The following is a 14860-nucleotide window of genomic DNA, read 5'->3' as shown; positions in this document are numbered from 1 at the left end:
TACTTGAACGTTTTTTTTCTAGCGGTGTATTTATTGTGTGCTGAGGCGCGGGGCGTGAGTACAGAGAAGCCCCCGGGCTCAGACGGCAGCTCTTGATTTTCCTGAAAGCCCCCCCCAGCCCCCTCACCCCCCCTCCAGCCACCTTCCCCCCCCCCTGCTCCGAGGAGGCCCCGGGGGCCTCTCAATCGGAGTGAAAAAGGGGGAAAATTGGGTTTATTGGTGGAGGGGGAGAGGGGCAGGCAGGAGCTGGGGCTGCCCGGCCCTGGGACCGTGGCGCATTTGGCCGGTGTGGTACAGAGAAGCCGGCTTGTTTACCTGCCCGTCCCGGGGGGGCCGGCGCCCCCAGAAGTGCCTTGGGGGGGTGGGGGTGATGGCGGGGGGCTTTCTCTCTCTTTTCTATTTTTTTTTTTTTTCCCTCCTCTGTTTTTTTTTTTGGTTTTTTTTTTTTGTTTTTTTTTGTTCTTAATATTTTTTTTCTGGAGGTTTTATTACAATTTGTCTCGATTTCACCAATTCCAAAAAGAAAAAAAAGAAATCTCAATAAAACTGCTGCGTTCGACCGTTATCTGCCTCCACCCCGGGGAAACTAAGGCACAGGGGAGGGTGGGGCTTAAAAAATGTGAGGTTCTTGGGGGTGCTCAGAGCTCGTGGACCCCTGTGCCCCCCCCTCGCCCTCCGGCCGAGCCTCCTCTTCCTCGCCGCGCCAGTTGGCGAAGGCCACCTCCTGGGCCAGCTGCTGCAGGGGCGGCCGGCCCAGCGCCAGGTTGCGCAGGGAGATGCAGGTCATCAGGGCGCTGCGAGAGGTGGGGTGTCAAAGGGGGGTGGGGGCAGGGGGGGAAGAGGCAAATTTAAGGCGGGGGGGAGGGAGGGGGGGAAGTGAGTGATTTTGGGGGTCTTACCTGCGGCGGAAGAGGTAGAATTTCTTGCGGAGGAAGCGGAGGAGGCGCTGGGCCAGGCTGGCCTCCCGCCGCCGCTGCTGCTCCTCCAGACGCTGCTGCCGCCGCAGGAACGCTGACACTAGCGGGTCTGGGGGGGTCCCCGGCACTGGCAGCTCCCCCAGGATGGGCCGCAGCTCAGGGGGCAGCGGCTCCTTTGCTGCAGGGACCAGAGACCGGGGGAGCTGGGGGGGAGTTGGGGGATCCCCGAGACCTCCCAGCCCTGGTGAACTGGGGGGGAGATTTGTGCTGGGGGGTCCCCGAGACCTTCCAACCCTCCCCCCCCAGCGCTCAGGGGGGAGATTTGGGGGTGGCCCTGAGACTTTCGAGCCCTGGTGCTCGGGGTGAGCTGGGGGGTGATTGGGATTGGGGGGGGTGGGGGGTGGTTCCCAAGACCTTCCAACCCCAGTGCTCAGGGTGAGCTGGGGCGGGGGGTGGGGGGGGGGATTTGGGTAGGGTCCCTGAGACCTTCCACCCCGGTGCTCACCGGTGCCGTTCTGCACCTGCTCCCGCAGCTCCTGCAGCCGCGTCAGGTTCCTCTCCAGCGCCAGAGCCGTGGTGTTGACATAGAGGTACATGTAGCAGGAGGGCTCCGCTGACACCGTGTGCACCTTGTGGTACTGCCCCGCCGGCAGCTGGTGTGGGGGGGTCAGCACGCTTCAGGAATGCCCCACGCCTCCCCCAGTGTCCCTGCAGGCCCTCACCTGCATCCCCTCGCCCTCCCGCAGGGAGTGGTTGCGCTGCTGCTCCACCAGCTCCACCAGCACCTCTCCCCGCAGCACCCGCAGGCTGGTGTTACCCAGGTCCTCGCTGACGAAGTTCTCCAGGTGCAGGCCTGGAAAAAACACCAAAAAAGGGGTGCAGCCCCCCCCCCCCCCCCCCCAAAGGTGGGCATTCACCCCCTGGGGTGCCCCCCCCCCCCCAAGCCCAGAGGATCCCCACCAATCCCTGTACCAGGGAAGTCGGCGATGAAGACAGCGTCGGTGTGTCCGTCCAGCTGGTTCTCCAGCTCCTGCAGCCGCTGGCGCCACGGCGAGAGCTCCAGCAGCAGCGGCAGCACCCACGGCGTGGGGCTCCACGGGGACCACGGCGCCCGCACCAGGTCCACCCGCGGGTCCACCAGTCTGCAGGGGACAGGCTGTCAGCACCCCCGCAGCCCCCCCCCGCCACCCCCCCCCCGGCCCCAAATCGTGTGGGTCCCCCCAGACCTTTGTTGGAAGCGGTCGTTGATGGAGACCCAGACGTCGAAGTAGATCTGGGGCTGGGAGACGTTGTAGCGGGGCAGCAGCTGGCTCAGGCAGGTTGAGTATTGCTTCAGCATGTCCGCGTGGTCCTTCCAGCGCCGGCTCTGCGTGAACACCTGCCCGGAGGGGTTGTCCCCTGGTTGTGGGGACCACCCCCCCTGCCCCGTGTCCCCCTGCCCTGCTCTGGGGTCCCTACTCACCCCCGGTTTGAGGTAGCCCACCTCCCCGGTGAGCCCGTCCCGGTAGGTGATCTTGACGTGCTGGTGGAAGCGGGAGTGAACCATCATGTCCCAGGAGTAGCCATACAGGCCATTGGTCCAGTTGTTGTAGCCCTGTTGGGGGGGGGGAAACGGGACGACAGGACACACACACACACACACACAGGGTGGAGGGTTGACACCAGGGGACAGTGTTGTCCCCCACCCCACGGTGACATGGAGGGGATGGGGGGGACACCTGGATGCCCTCTCCTTCATCCCCTGGGTGAGCCCCCTCCCTTGGCAGTGCCCCCCCCCCCGCCGTGTTCCCCCAACGCTGTTCCCCACGTGCCCATGTCCCCCCCAGCCCCCTCATCCCTGTGTCCCCAATAACACTCCCTTACCCACCCTGCCCCCCCCGCCCCGAGCACTGCCCTCACCCCAAGCCCCCCCCCCCCCCTCCCCCAGCATTGTCCCCTTGTACCCCCAGCGGCACCCCCTCCAGCATCCCCCCCCCAGACCCAAGTGTCCTTTCACACCCCTGTGTCCCCAAAAATGCCCCCCAAGCCCCCTAAAATGCCCCCACGTCCTAAAAAATACCCCCCCCCACGTCCACAAAAATAACCCACGTATCCCCAGAAATGCCCCCCACGTCCCACAAAATCCCCCCGTGTCCTAAAAAGTATCATCCCATGTCCCCCAAAATAACCCACATCCCCAAAAATGTCCCCTACATCCCTAAAAATGCCCCCCATGTCCCCAGAAATGACCCCTCGCCCCTGGCCGTGCCCCTCGGTCCCCCCTTTGCCCCCCCCTGCAATGCCCCCACCTGGGTGATGAAGTGGGAGTAGGGCAAGAAGAGCTGCTCCAGCACGTAGAGGACGGTGAAGGCGGCGGCCAGGTGCTGGCGAGGCCGAAGGCCCCCCCGCCCTCCCCGCCCCCCGTAGTGACAGTCGGGGCTTGTGCGGGGGGGCTGGGTGCTGGGCAGGACCCCCCGCAGCCAGGGGGGGAAGCGGGCGCAGAGCCGACGGGGCCAGCTGGGGTGGCAGAACAGCCCGCTGCTGGCCAGCATGGTGTAGGAGAACATCCCTGGGGGGGGGGGGGGCACGGCACCCCTCAGGGACCCTCTGACCGCAGACCGCACCCTGGGGGTCCCCCAAGGTGGCGGGGAGGGGGTCTGGGTGCCCCTGCCCAAAATAGGGGGTGCTCCTGGGGTGCCCCTGCACAGGGTAGGGGTGCTTTGTGGGGGTCTGAGGGTGCCCTGCCTGGGTTGGGGGTGTTTTGGGGGGGTGGGATGGGGAGGGGACGGGGTGCAGAGGGTGCCCAGGTGGCTCTGCCCAGAATAGGGGTGCTCCAGGGGTGCCCCTGCCCTGGTTGGGGTGTTTTGTGGGTGTTTGGGTGTCCCTGCCCAGGATGGGGGTGCCCGGGGGTGCATCTCCCCAGGCTCAGGGTGCTTTGGGGGGGTTTGAAGGTGTCCTGTCTGGGCTGGGGGTGCTTCTGGGGGGGGGTTGGAGGGTGCCTGGGTGCCCCCGCCCCAGCTGGGGATGTTTTGAGGGGGTGCCCAGGTGCCCCTGCCCTGGTATGGGGTGCTCCAGGGGTGCCCCTGCCCAAGCTGGGGGTGCTCTGGGGGGGGGGGGCTGGGGGTGGGAGGGTGCCTGGGTGCCCCTGCCAGTGTTTGGGGTCCTTTGGGGGTGCCCCCCCCCGTGCCTCACCAATGCTGAAGAGCTGGGAGTTCATGCAGTGGAAGTAGGTGACGAAGACGAGGGCGAGGGGCCGGGTGGCGTCGAAGAAGAGGAGGAAGCCGGCGGAGAGGTCGAGCACCAGCCCCCCCCCGTGCACCACCAGCAGGCTGGTCATCTCCTCCGACAGCACCAGCCTGCGGGGGGGGGGTGGGGGGTCACCCTCCTCATCCTCATCCCGTCCCCATCACCCTCCTCACCCTCACCCTGTCACCCCCCCGTCACCCTCCTCGTCCTAATCCTCACTCCGTCCCCCTCCCATCAGCTTCCTCTTTCTCACCTCGTCCCTAGCACCGCCCCCCCCCCCCCACTGTCCTCATCCTCACCCCGTCCCCGTCACCCTCCTCATCCTCACTTGAAGGGCGCGAAGAGCCAGTGGCGGGCGAGGGTGTTCATGGAGTAGCCGCCCACCCAGTCGGCGTCCAGCTTCTTCAGCCCCGCGATGAAGTAGACGATGAAGATCTGTGGGAAGGGGTGATGGGGAAGGGGGTCAGGGGGGGGGGGTCCCAGAGGGGACCCAAGTGTCCGGGGCAGGGGACGAGGGACCCCAGTGTCTGGGCGCCCACCTGGGCACGCAGCAGGGCGTAGTTCCACAGCGGCACGTGGGCGTTCCTCTTCTGGGGACGGAGGAGCCCGTCCACAGACCTGCAGGGACATGGGGATCCCCCCCGGAGGAAAGGGGTGACCAGGCCACTGTCACCTCCACCGCCAGTGCTGTAGAGGACATGTGCCACCACCCCACAGAGACCCGGAGCCACGGGGATACCCTGGTGCCGTGGGGACGCCAGGGCCACCCCCTGGGGACACAGCACCACAGGGACCCTGGTGCCACAGGGGTTCATGGCACCCAGCCACCGGGGTCCGTGCCACCCCATGGGGACCCTGCTGCCACAGGGGATCTCGGGGATCCTTTGTCACCCTGTGGGGGCCCACAGCCATGGGGAGGACACACCTGGGCCACGGCCACCCTCTGGGGACCTAGAGCCAGGGGACCCTGGTGCGGGGGGGGATCCTTATGCCACTCCATGGGGACACAGAGCCATGGGGGACACCAGGGACTGTGCCACCCCATGGGGACACAGAACCATGGGGACCCCAGTCCAGTGGGGGATCCTTATGTCACGCCGTGGGGACCCAGCGTTATGGGGGGCACCAGGGACCGCGCCACCCCACAGGCGACCCAACACCACAGTGACGTCGGTGCCCTGCAGGCCCCCCCATGCCCGTGCCACTCGGGCTACCCAGTGACGCCCCATGGGGACCTTGGGGGACCCTGCTAAAACCCTGGGGTGCCCCGGGGAGCGCAGGGGTGGGCGGTGGGCAGCGGCGGTGCCCACCCGTAGCGGTCGGCGCCCATCAGCGCCAGCTGGAAGGCCAGCAGCCCGTAGAGGTAGGAGTGGTTGTTCCAGGAGGTCTTGTCCAGCAGCAGCAGGTACCAGTAGGGCCCCAGGAAGGCGGCGCAGCTCAGGCGGTAGCAGCACCCCAGCATGATGCCCAGCGCCCCTGCGGGCACCGCAGCCGTCCCGTCCCCCTGTCCCCGCTTCCCCTCCCAGTGTCCCCTCAACCACGGGGACGCGTCCCCTCTCCCCGGCGCCACCCCCCAGTGGCCATCTCGGTGCCTGGTCCGCATTGCCATTGTGGTACCTGTCCCGGTGCCACCCCCTGCCTGTCCCCATCCTTCCCCGGTTCCCCTCCCGATCCCTGTCTCCGTGCCAGTCCCAGTGCCCATCCCTCTCCCAGTGCTCATCCCAGTCCCTTTGGCCATCCCCGTGGCTGTCCCCGGCCCCGTGCCCATCCCAGTGCCAGTCCCAATGCCCGTCCCTGTCCCAGTCCCTCACCCCAGTCCCAGCGCCCGTCCCGCTCCCTGTGCCCGTCCCTGTCCCAGTCCCTCATCCCACTCCCAGTGCCCGTCCCCGTGCCCGTCCCCATCCCACCCGCCGTCCCCGTACCCAGGAACATGACGGTGTAGAGCAGGTACATCCAGTCGAGGGGCAGCGGCCGCAGGAAGGGCAGCAGCGGGAAGCGACAGACCTCCAGCCCGTCCAGGAACCGCTGGTCCAGCTGCCCCAGGCCCCGCTCCTGCGGCACGTCCAGCGCCATCAGCAGCCCTGCGGGCGGGCGGGAGGGCGGGCGGTCAGCGACCCCCCCCCGGGACGGGCCTGCGGGGGGACCCAGGCGTCCAGGCGGACACCGACCCCCCCCGCTGTCCCCACCCCCACCAAACCTCCGCCTGGACCTTGGCTCCGGTGGTGACGTGTCCAGGCCCGGACACCTGGGTCCCCTCAGACGCCCGGGTCCCCCCGGGATCCCCCCATCCCCCCTTACGATGCCCCTGAGCCCCCCCGTGCCTGGCGACACACCCCACAGTCCCCCCCCAACAAACCCCAGTGCCCCCAGCTCCCCCTGGTCCCCCCCCCTCACTGAAGTCACCCCGGTCTCTCCCCCCCGTCCCCCCGATCCCTCAATCGCCCCCTCACCGGAGCCCCCTCGGTCCGCCCGGCCCCCCTGGTCCCCCCCCTCACCGAAGCCCCCCCCCGGTCCCCTGATCCCCCCTCACCGAAGGCGCCCCGTTCCCCGGCCTCTCCCCGTCCCCTCGGTCCACTCGGTTCCCCCTGACCCCCCCCCTCACCACAGCCATCCCCAGTCCCCCCCACCCTCCCCGCTCCCCGCCGTTCCCCCCTCACCGGAGCCCCCCGTCCCCGTCCCCGTCCCCTCACCGAAGGCCCCGCGGAAGGCCCCGAGCGCGGCGGGGTCGGTGGGCCGGTGCAGCAGCCGCACGAAGCGCTCCCAGCGCGCCAGCTCCCGCAGGTCGAAGCCCAGCAGGCGCCGAGCCGGGCCGGGGCCGGGGGCCGGGACCGGGACCGGGGCCGGGGGGGACCGGGGCGACCCCGCCGCCTCCCCCCGCTCCGCCCGCCTCCGCCGCGCCGGGCCTACACGGGGGGCGAAGGTCAGGGGTCACGGGGCACCGAGCGCCCTTCTCCCCCCCCCCCCCCGGTCCGTACCCGCCGCCGCCGCCGCCATCGCCACGGCCACGCCCCCTCGCCACGCCCCGCCACGTCACGGGGCGTGGCCTTCTCGCGACCCCGCCCCCGTCCCCGTCCCCCCCCGCCCCCCCACCCCTGTCACCCCCAACCCCCGTCACCCCTGACCCCGCCGCGACCCCTCAGCCCCGCCGTCACCGCCCTCGGCCCCGCCGCGACCCCTCACCCCGCCCCCTCCCACTGCCGCCGTTCCCGGAAGCCCCGGGGGGGCGGGGTCAGGGGTCAGGGGTCGGGGGCCGCCGCGGGCAGCGGCGGGACGGAGCGGAGCGGCCATGGTGGGCCCGGGGGGGGGTCACAGGGGGCGCTTGGGGGGCTGTGGGGCGCCTGGGGGGGGCCGGGCAGGGGCTGGGTGGGTGCGGGGGGCCCCCAGGGGGGTGTCCGGGGGTCTGGGGTACCTGTGGAGGGCCAAGGGGAAGCTGTGGGTGCCGCGAGGGGCTCGGGGTGCCGGCGGGGCGCTCGGGGAGGTGCCGGTGGGGGGTCGGCAGGAGCTTGGGGTGGGACATACGGCGCCTGTGGGGCGCTTGGGGGGTGCCCGGGGGGTGCCCGGGGGGTGCCCGGGGTACAGGCGGGCGCTGGGGGGTGGCTGCAGGGTGCTGGGGGGCGCCTGGGGGTGCCTATAGGGTGTGTGGGGAAGTGCCGATGGGGGGCCTGGCAGGTGCTTGGGGTGGACATGGGGCACCTGCGGGGCGCTCGGGGTGCCGATGGGGGGCTCGGGGTGCCTGTGGGGGGCTCGGGGGGGTGCGTGTGGGGGGCTCGAGGGGCTCGGGAGGAGCTTGCGGTGCCTACGGGGTGCTTAGGGAAGTGCCTGGGCATCGTCCAGGGCGGTTGGCAGGCGCTTCGGGTGGGCGTGGGGTGCTGTGGGGTGCTTGGGGGTGCCCAGGGTGTATGTGCGGTGCCTATGGGGTTCTCACGGGGGTGTATGTGGGGTGCCCGAAGGGTGTGTATGGGGTGCTCAAGGGGTGCTCATGGGGTTCTGGGGGGGTGCCAGGGGTCTGTGCGGGGCACTCGGGGGCACGCCCAGGGTACATGTGGGGTGCTGGGGGGGTGCCCGGGGCGGTGGCGGGTGCTTGGGTGGCCCCCCTGACGCCGGCGCTGTGTCAGCAGGCGGGCAGCGTGGCGGGCAGTGCCATGGGCGGCGTGACGGGCAGCGCGGGGGACAGCGGGCGCGTGCGGGCGCTGCAGCAGGAGGTGGAGGGCGTCAAAACCATCATGACCCAGAACGTGGAGCGGATCCTGGCACGGGGCGAGAACCTGGAGCAGCTCCACAGCAAGAGCCAGGACCTGGAGGCCACCGTGAGGGCACGGCGTCACCGGGGCGGGCACGGGGTCACCAGGGTGGCACAGGGTCCCCAGGATGGGACATGGGGTCCTTGAGGTGACACAGGGTCCCCAAGATGGGGCACAAGGTCCCCAAGGTGGGATACCGGGTCCCCAAGGTGGGCACAGGGTCCTCAGGGGTGGCCATTGGGTCCCTGAGGTGGCACAGCGTCACCGGGGGGCCCAGTATGGGGGCCCTGTGGTGGCACTGGGTCTTCAGGCTGGTGCTGGGACCCTGGGGGGACATGGGGCTGTGGCACACGGGGTCCCTGAGGGGGCTCTGGGGCACTTGGGTGGCAGCAGGGGGTCCCTGGGGTGGCAGGGAGGTCCCCAAGGGTGGCAGCAGAGGGTCCCCAGAGTGGCGGTTGGTGTCCCTGGCATGGCAGAGAGGTGTGCCCAAGGCTGGCAGAGGGGTGTCGGCACGGTGGAAGCAGGTGGTCCCCAGGGTGGCAGCAGAGGGTCCCCAGGGTGGCAGTTAGAGTCCTTGGGGTGGCAACTGGGTGTCCCCAGGGTGGCAGCAGGTGTCCCTGGGGTCGCTGCGGGTGTCCCTCAGGTGGCAGTGGGGTGTCCCCAGGCTGGCGGCGACTGTCCCTGGGGTCACAGTGGCGTGTCCCCAAGGTGGCAGTGGGGCGTCCCTAGGGTTGGCAGTGGGAGGTCCCCAGGGTCACAGTGGGTGTCCCCGGGGTGGCAGTGGGTGTCCCCGAGTGCCCCCCTGAGCAGTGTCCCCGCAGTCGGAGCACTTCAAGACGACGTCGCAGAAGATGGCCCGCCGGTACTGGTGGAAGAACGTGAAGCTGCTCGTCATCCTCGGCCTCGTGGGCGCCATCGTGCTCGTCCTCATCATCCTCCTGGCCACTGGCACCATCCCCACCTAGAGCCCCCCGTCCCCGCCCCGGGGACCCCCCGACCACCCCCGTGTCCCCGGGGAATACAGGGATGACGAGCTGTGTGGGGCTGAGTGTGTGTGCGCGCCGGGGGGAGCACACGCGTGGGGACACGTGTGGGGACAGGCGGGCGCTGTGCCCGGGGGGGTGGGGAGCGGTGCCAGGCGGGCGGCTGGTGCCAAGGGACAAAGGGTTCAGTGTGTGGTGGCACCGCCACCCTGACAGGGCCCGGGGGGGGGCAGGGGTGGGCACACGGGGGTCCCAGGGGACCCAGGTATGGGGGGGATGTTGGGGGGGATGGTCCCTGGGGGGATCCACGTCTGAGGGGTTTTGGGGACACGGGGGTCCCAGCGGGACCCACATCTCGGGGGAGCCACATCTCGGGGGGCTGCAGGGACATGGGGGGCTTGAGTGGGGGGGGAGTCGGGGACATGCACCCACATCTGGTGGCTGTAGGGATGGGGGGGGCTTTGGGGGACTCAGGGCTGGGGGGTCCTGGGGGGACCCACATCTGAGGGGACTTGGGGGGGGGGGGGCTGAGTGGGGGGTCCTGGGGGACGCGGGGGCATGGGGGTCCCGGGGGGGCTCCTGGGGACACCGCCTCTGGGGGGGTTGCGGGGCCGGGGGCGCCCGGGGAGGGGACACACGCGGAACCGGGGGGGCGGTCCCGGTCCCTCCCGCCGGGCGCGGCCGCTGGGGCCGGGGCGGGACGGGGCCGGGGATCGGGACCGGGACGGGGTCGGGGACCGGGACGGGCGCTCCGGTACCGGCACCGAGCCCGGTACCGCCCCCGCGGGACCATGGTGAGCGCCGGGGGGGGAGGGGGGGGGGGGCGCTCCGTTGCCGCTTTCGCTTTCGTTTTCCGGGGGGGGGGGGGACACCGGCACCGGGGGGAGGACGGGACACGGGGGGACCCCCCCCCCCCACCACCACCCCGGGGGCTTGGGGACACACGTGCACCCGCCCCCGCCCCCAGTCCCGGTGACCCCGGGCTCTTCCTGCTGCCGGGAGGGACGCGGCCCCGGGGGTGGGGGTGGCCCGCGTGGAATTTTCCGTCTCCCTCCGTGTCCCCCCCCACACCCCGTCCCGGTGTCCCGGCCCCGGGGTCCCCGTGTCCCCCAGCCCTGCCGCCCCCCCTCTCCGTGCCCCGGCCCCCCCCCGTGCCCTGGCGTCCCCGTGTCCCTGTGTGTGCCCTGACCCCACAGTGCCCCTGGCCCCCGTGCCCTGTCCCCATGTCCCTTCTCTGCCCCATCCCCATGGCGTCCCTGGCCCCGTGGTCTGGGTGTGCCCCATGGTTCCTGTGTCCCCATGGTCCCCATGTGCCCCCTCTGCCTGGTGCCAGGGTGCCCGTGGTCCCCATGTCCCTGTGCAACCCCTCCTCATGGTGACTATGTCCCCATGTGCCCCGTTCCTGTGGTGTCCATGTCCCCATGGTCCCTATGTGCCACCGTCTCACAGCACCCTTGTCCCCATGGTGCCTTTGGCCCTATGGTCCCCATGGTCCCTGTGACCCCATATGTCCCCCTGGGCCCCTGATGTCCCCATTGTGCCCCTTCCCTGCATTGTCCTTGTCCCCAAGGTCCCCATGTCCCCAGGGTCTCATCCCCAAAGTCCTCCTATGCCCCTTCCCTGCAGTGTCCTTGTCCCCAAGATCCCCATGTCCCCAAGGTCCCCATGGTCCCCTATGTCCCCATGGTGCCCCTTCCCTGCAGTGTCCTTGTCCCTGTGGTCCCTGTGTCCCCGTGGTCCCCTACATCCCCATTGTCCCCATGGTTCCCCTTCGCCGCGGTGCCCTTGTCCCCAAGGTCCCCATGTCCCCCTGGTCCCCCTATGCCCCATCCCCATGGTGTCCCCATGTCCCCACCCCCCCCCGTGTCCCCAGGCGGGGCTGGCACAGTGCCAGCGCGAGGCAGAGGAGGTGACAGAGCTGATGAAGCAGAACTTCGCCCGCGCTCTGGAGCGGGACGGGCGCCTCAGCGACCTCGACACCCGGGCCCAGGAGCTGTGCGCCATGGTGAGCACCCACCGGCACCTACAGCCACGGCAGGGGGGGAGACACACACGATAGGGACATACAGCCCTGCAGGGGACACACAGTCCCGGGGTTCAGGGGGGGGACACACACTCTAGGGACATACAGCCCCAGGGGACGCTATAGGGACACACAGCCCCAGGCGGGGAGACGCACTATAGGGACACACGACCCACAGGGTCCCTATAGTGCCCCCCCCACCCCCATAGGCCTGTATGGCCCGGGGTGGGGGGGATGTGGGATACCCTATAGCCCCCCCGGCGCTGTCCCCGCAGGGCAAAGCCTTCACCCGCAGCACCCGGGCGGTGGCGCAGCAGCAGCGCAGGGGACACCGGCGCTGGCGCCTGGCAGCCATCGGCCTCATCGCCGCCTTCCTCCTCCTCCTCGCCCTCGGCCTGGCCATATGGCTGTCACGGCCAGCCCCCACCATCGTCACCCTCACCGTCACTGTCCCCCCCCCTACCCCCTCCGGGGGGGGGGAATGAACCCCCCAGAGTTATGGCTGGGACTTTGGGAGACCCTACAATAACAAACCGGCAGGATCTGTTCTGGGGGCACCCTGTGATAAATAAGAACCAGGACTTGTTTTAGGGAGACCCTACAATAACACACCAGCAGGCGCAGCTTTGAGAAGACCCAATAACAAACCGGCAGGACCCCCTCCGGGGAGACCCTACAATAACAAACCGGCAGGACCCCCCTCCGGGGAGACCCTACGATAACAGAGCAGCAGGGTGATCTCTGGTGAGACCCCACAATAAATGAGCACCAGGACTTGTCTGGGGAGACCCTACAATAACAAACCGGCAGGATCAGCTTGGGGTAGACCCCACAACAACAAACCGGCAGGACCCACTCCAGGGAGACCCCATGATAAACGAGCACCAGGATCTGCTCTGGGGAGCCCCTACAATAACAAACTGGTGGGATGATCTGCAGGAAGGCGCTACGATAACAATCGTGCCGGACCCCCTACCAGGGAGACCCTACAATAACAGAGCAGCAGGATGATCTCCGGTGAGACTCCAAATAAGCACCAGGACCTGCTTTGAGGAGACCCTACGATAACAAAAATGACAGACACCCCCCCACCACCACCTCCGAGGAGACCCTACAATAATAAACCAACAGGACCCGCTACAGGAAGACCCTACAGTAAACAAGCCGTAGGAGTTATTTTGGGGAGACACTACGATAACAGAGCAGTGGGACGATGTCTGCGCGGACCCTACAATAATAAACCATCAGGACGATCTCTGGAGAGACCCTACGATAACAGGGCAGCACAATGATTTCCACGGAGACCCTACAATAAATAAGCACCGGGACTTGTTTTGGGGAGACCCGACAACAGCAGAGCGGCAGGACCCCCTCCAGGGAGGGCCCTACAATAACAAGCCCGTGGGATGATCTCCGGGGAGACCCTACAATAACGAACCGCCATGCCTTGCTCCGAGGTGACCCGGCAATAACGACCCTGCAGGACCGGATCTGGGGAGAGCCCGCAATAACCAGCCCCCACGTCTCACTCCCGGGAGACCCAACAACAGCAATGGGTCGGGAGGGACCCTGCCACAATAAACCAGCACAACCCGCTACTGGGGAGACCCCCGCAATAAGAAACCAGGGGACCCGTCCTGGGGACACCCGGTCTCGTCCCCAGGTGCCACCAACCCAGGGTGGGGGAGGACAGGAGGGTGCTGTGGCCCTGCCACCGAGATGGGGACCTGGGGACACAATGGCACCCGGGCAGGGGATGGGAACCTCGGGGAGGGGAGAGGAAGGGGGGGGGTCCCTGGGGACACGGCACCCATTGTCACCCATGGGTGGCACCCATAGCAATGGGGACATGACACGGTGACACAGCGGGACCCCTCCCCCGTGCCTCAGTTTCCCCAAGCAGATCCAGACACTGGAGCCTCACAGCACCTTTACTGACACCAGGCAGCGGCTGGCACCCATCCCCGGGGGGGCGGCAGTGTCCCGGGGGGGTGGCAGCGTCACCCCGTCCCTCGGCGCTTGCTGAGCTCGTCCTGCACCCGCTGGCAGAGGGCTCGGCGCAGGGCGGGCTCCAGCGGGCTCCGGGCGCACACCCGCCGTGTCACCTCCTCCTCCGCGCTGTCCCCCCTGCGGCACCCCGTCACCTGCCTGCTCCACAGCAGCACCCCTGCCCCACGGTGGCACCCCCCCTACCCCACGGGCCCCCACTGCCCGCCGGTGGCACCCCCCCACCCTCCCACTGCATCCCAGGGAAGCCAGCACCCACCAGGGACCCCATGACCCCACTTCCCGCACCCATGGGAGCCCCGACTCCCCCCCCACCCCGCACACAGTGTCCCCCCTCTCCTTGTCCCCCAGCCCCCTGCACCCATGGGTGCCCCTGCCCAGCTGCCCCCACCCGGGGGGTGTGCCTGGACGCTGGGGTCCCCACCTGGTGCACGATGACAGCGGTGACGTGGCCGTCGTCCCCCTCGTACTCCAGGCAGAAGAGCCGGGGTCCACGCGTGTCGGCGGGGGGTGGGCCCGGGTTGGCGTCTCCCCCGGGACCCCCCTGCGGCACCTGCACCCTCAGGGGGCAGCCAGTGCCCCCCCCCCCCATTGGGTGCACAACCCCCCCCCCAGGGCTACCCCCCATCCCCAACCATCTCCCGGGTGCCCCCCCCATGCCCCAGCCCACCCTGGGGTACCCCCCCCTTCCCCCCAGCCATGGGTCCCCCCCATCCCATCGTTCCCTCGGGAACCTCCCCCTCTCCCAGCCCACCGTGGGGTCCCCCCCCACCCTCGAGTGCCCCCCATGTCTCAGCCCACCCTGGGGTGCCCCCTATCCCCGCTTTCCTCCCGCTTCCCCCCCACCGTTCAGTGCCCCCCCATGCCCCAATCCATCTCCGGGTGCCCCCCATCCCTTTCCACCCTATGGGTGCCCCCCCCCCCCTTAGTTGCACCGTATCCCCATTGCTCCCTCAGGTGCCCCCCTCCTCGGTCACCCTCGGGTGCTCCCCCCGCCCTGTCGCCCCCTTCGGTCCCTTCCCCCCCGCCCGTGCCCCAAACCATCCCCTGGGTGCCCCCATGTCCCGCCCTCCCCCGCCGTGGATGCTCCCCCAGCCCTGCGTGCCCCGCCGCTCACCGGGCCGCCGGGGCCGGTACACCTGCTGGTCGGGGCGGCGGGGCCGGGAGGGGGTGGGGGTGAGCCGGCCCCGCGCCCGCCCCCGCGCCTGCCGCACCGCCCTCTCGTAGGCGTCCCTGCGCACCGGGGGGACCGGGGGTTACCGGGGCACGGCGGGTGGGGGTAAGGCAGGGATGTCACAGGGGGTCCCGGGGCGTTCCCCGCGCCCCTCCCGGTACCTGGCGATCTGGTTGCGGCGGATGTGCCGCACGAAGCCGTGGCTCATATCGAGCCGCCCACCCGGCCGGCAACGCCAGCCCGCGGGCGCCTCCATCGGCGACCGCCGGGAACGGCCCGCAGAGAGGGGA

At 69.5% G+C, this 14860-nt stretch overlaps 4 protein-coding genes across 6 annotated transcripts in view; 2 read left to right on the top strand and 2 right to left on the bottom strand.

Annotated features, from left to right (window-relative positions):
- Positions 1-143: 143 nt before the first annotated feature.
- Positions 144-7136, bottom strand: GGCX (gamma-glutamyl carboxylase). Its single transcript, XM_054180923.1, has 15 exons — positions 7118-7136; positions 6833-7069; positions 6065-6223; positions 5453-5618; positions 4682-4760; positions 4471-4577; positions 4089-4252; positions 3206-3465; positions 2380-2511; positions 2144-2295; positions 1890-2059; positions 1640-1770; positions 1423-1570; positions 900-1095; positions 144-794 (listed from the first exon to the last, which is right to left on the bottom strand). The coding sequence occupies exons 1-15, from the start codon at positions 7134-7136 to the stop codon at positions 611-613; spliced, it is 2304 nt and encodes a 767-aa protein (XP_054036898.1). The 3' UTR covers positions 144-610.
- Positions 7137-7312: 176 nt separating this feature from the next.
- Positions 7313-9425, top strand: VAMP8 (vesicle associated membrane protein 8). Its single transcript, XM_054225022.1, has 3 exons — positions 7313-7431; positions 8261-8449; positions 9205-9425. The coding sequence occupies exons 1-3, from the start codon at positions 7429-7431 to the stop codon at positions 9346-9348; spliced, it is 336 nt and encodes a 111-aa protein (XP_054080997.1). The 5' UTR covers positions 7313-7428; the 3' UTR covers positions 9349-9425.
- A 586-nt stretch (positions 9426-10011) lies between these two features.
- On the top strand, positions 10012-13225 carry LOC128900110 (vesicle-associated membrane protein 5-like). The gene is made up of 3 exons (XM_054180883.1): positions 10012-10160; positions 11240-11371; positions 11665-13225. Exons 1-3 carry the CDS (start codon positions 10158-10160, stop codon positions 11872-11874), a joined length of 345 nt encoding a protein of 114 aa, XP_054036858.1. The 5' UTR covers positions 10012-10157; the 3' UTR covers positions 11875-13225.
- A 77-nt stretch (positions 13226-13302) lies between these two features.
- The window catches only part of C20H2orf68 (chromosome 20 C2orf68 homolog), a 1857-nt gene continuing 299 nt past the window's right edge, over positions 13303-14860 (bottom strand). Inside the window, exons 2-5 of one of the 3 annotated variants that reach the window (XM_054180881.1) lie at positions 14732-14820; positions 14514-14629; positions 13822-13865; positions 13303-13516 (exon numbers count right to left, since the gene is read on the bottom strand). In XM_054180881.1, coding sequence (XP_054036856.1) covers positions 13310-13516; positions 13822-13865; positions 14514-14629; positions 14732-14820 — 456 coding nt within the window. In that variant the 3' untranslated portion in view covers positions 13303-13309. Of the gene's footprint in view, positions 13517-13821; positions 13941-14513; positions 14630-14731; positions 14853-14860 lie in introns of those variants that run through there. The other 2 variants (XM_054180880.1, XM_054180882.1) reach the window with 2 other exon arrangements.

The sequence above is a fragment of the Rissa tridactyla genome, chromosome 20, assembly GCF_028500815.1.
Source record: "Rissa tridactyla isolate bRisTri1 chromosome 20, bRisTri1.patW.cur.20221130, whole genome shotgun sequence".
Classification (NCBI taxonomy): Eukaryota; Metazoa; Chordata; class Aves; order Charadriiformes; family Laridae; genus Rissa; species Rissa tridactyla.
The sequence above is the reverse complement of the archived record's forward strand: the minus strand, read 5'-3'. Positions and strand labels throughout refer to the sequence as shown.

Bases quoted from the DNA above. Each gene is read 5' to 3' on its own strand.
- GGCX (XM_054180923.1), bottom strand. The intron at 6,224-6,832 runs GTGAGGGGACGG...GCCCGCCCGCAG, and splicing joins GGCCTTCCGCGGGGCCTTCG to GGCTGCTGATGGCGCTGGAC. The intron at 2,512-3,205 runs GTGGGGGCATTG...CCCCCCCAACAG, and splicing joins ACTCCCACTTCATCACCCAG to GGCTACAACAACTGGACCAA.
- VAMP8 (XM_054225022.1), top strand. The intron at 8,450-9,204 runs GTGAGGGCACGG...GTGTCCCCGCAG, and splicing joins GCCAGGACCTGGAGGCCACC to TCGGAGCACTTCAAGACGAC.
- LOC128900110 (XM_054180883.1), top strand. The intron at 11,372-11,664 runs GTGAGCACCCAC...CTGTCCCCGCAG, and splicing joins CCCAGGAGCTGTGCGCCATG to GGCAAAGCCTTCACCCGCAG.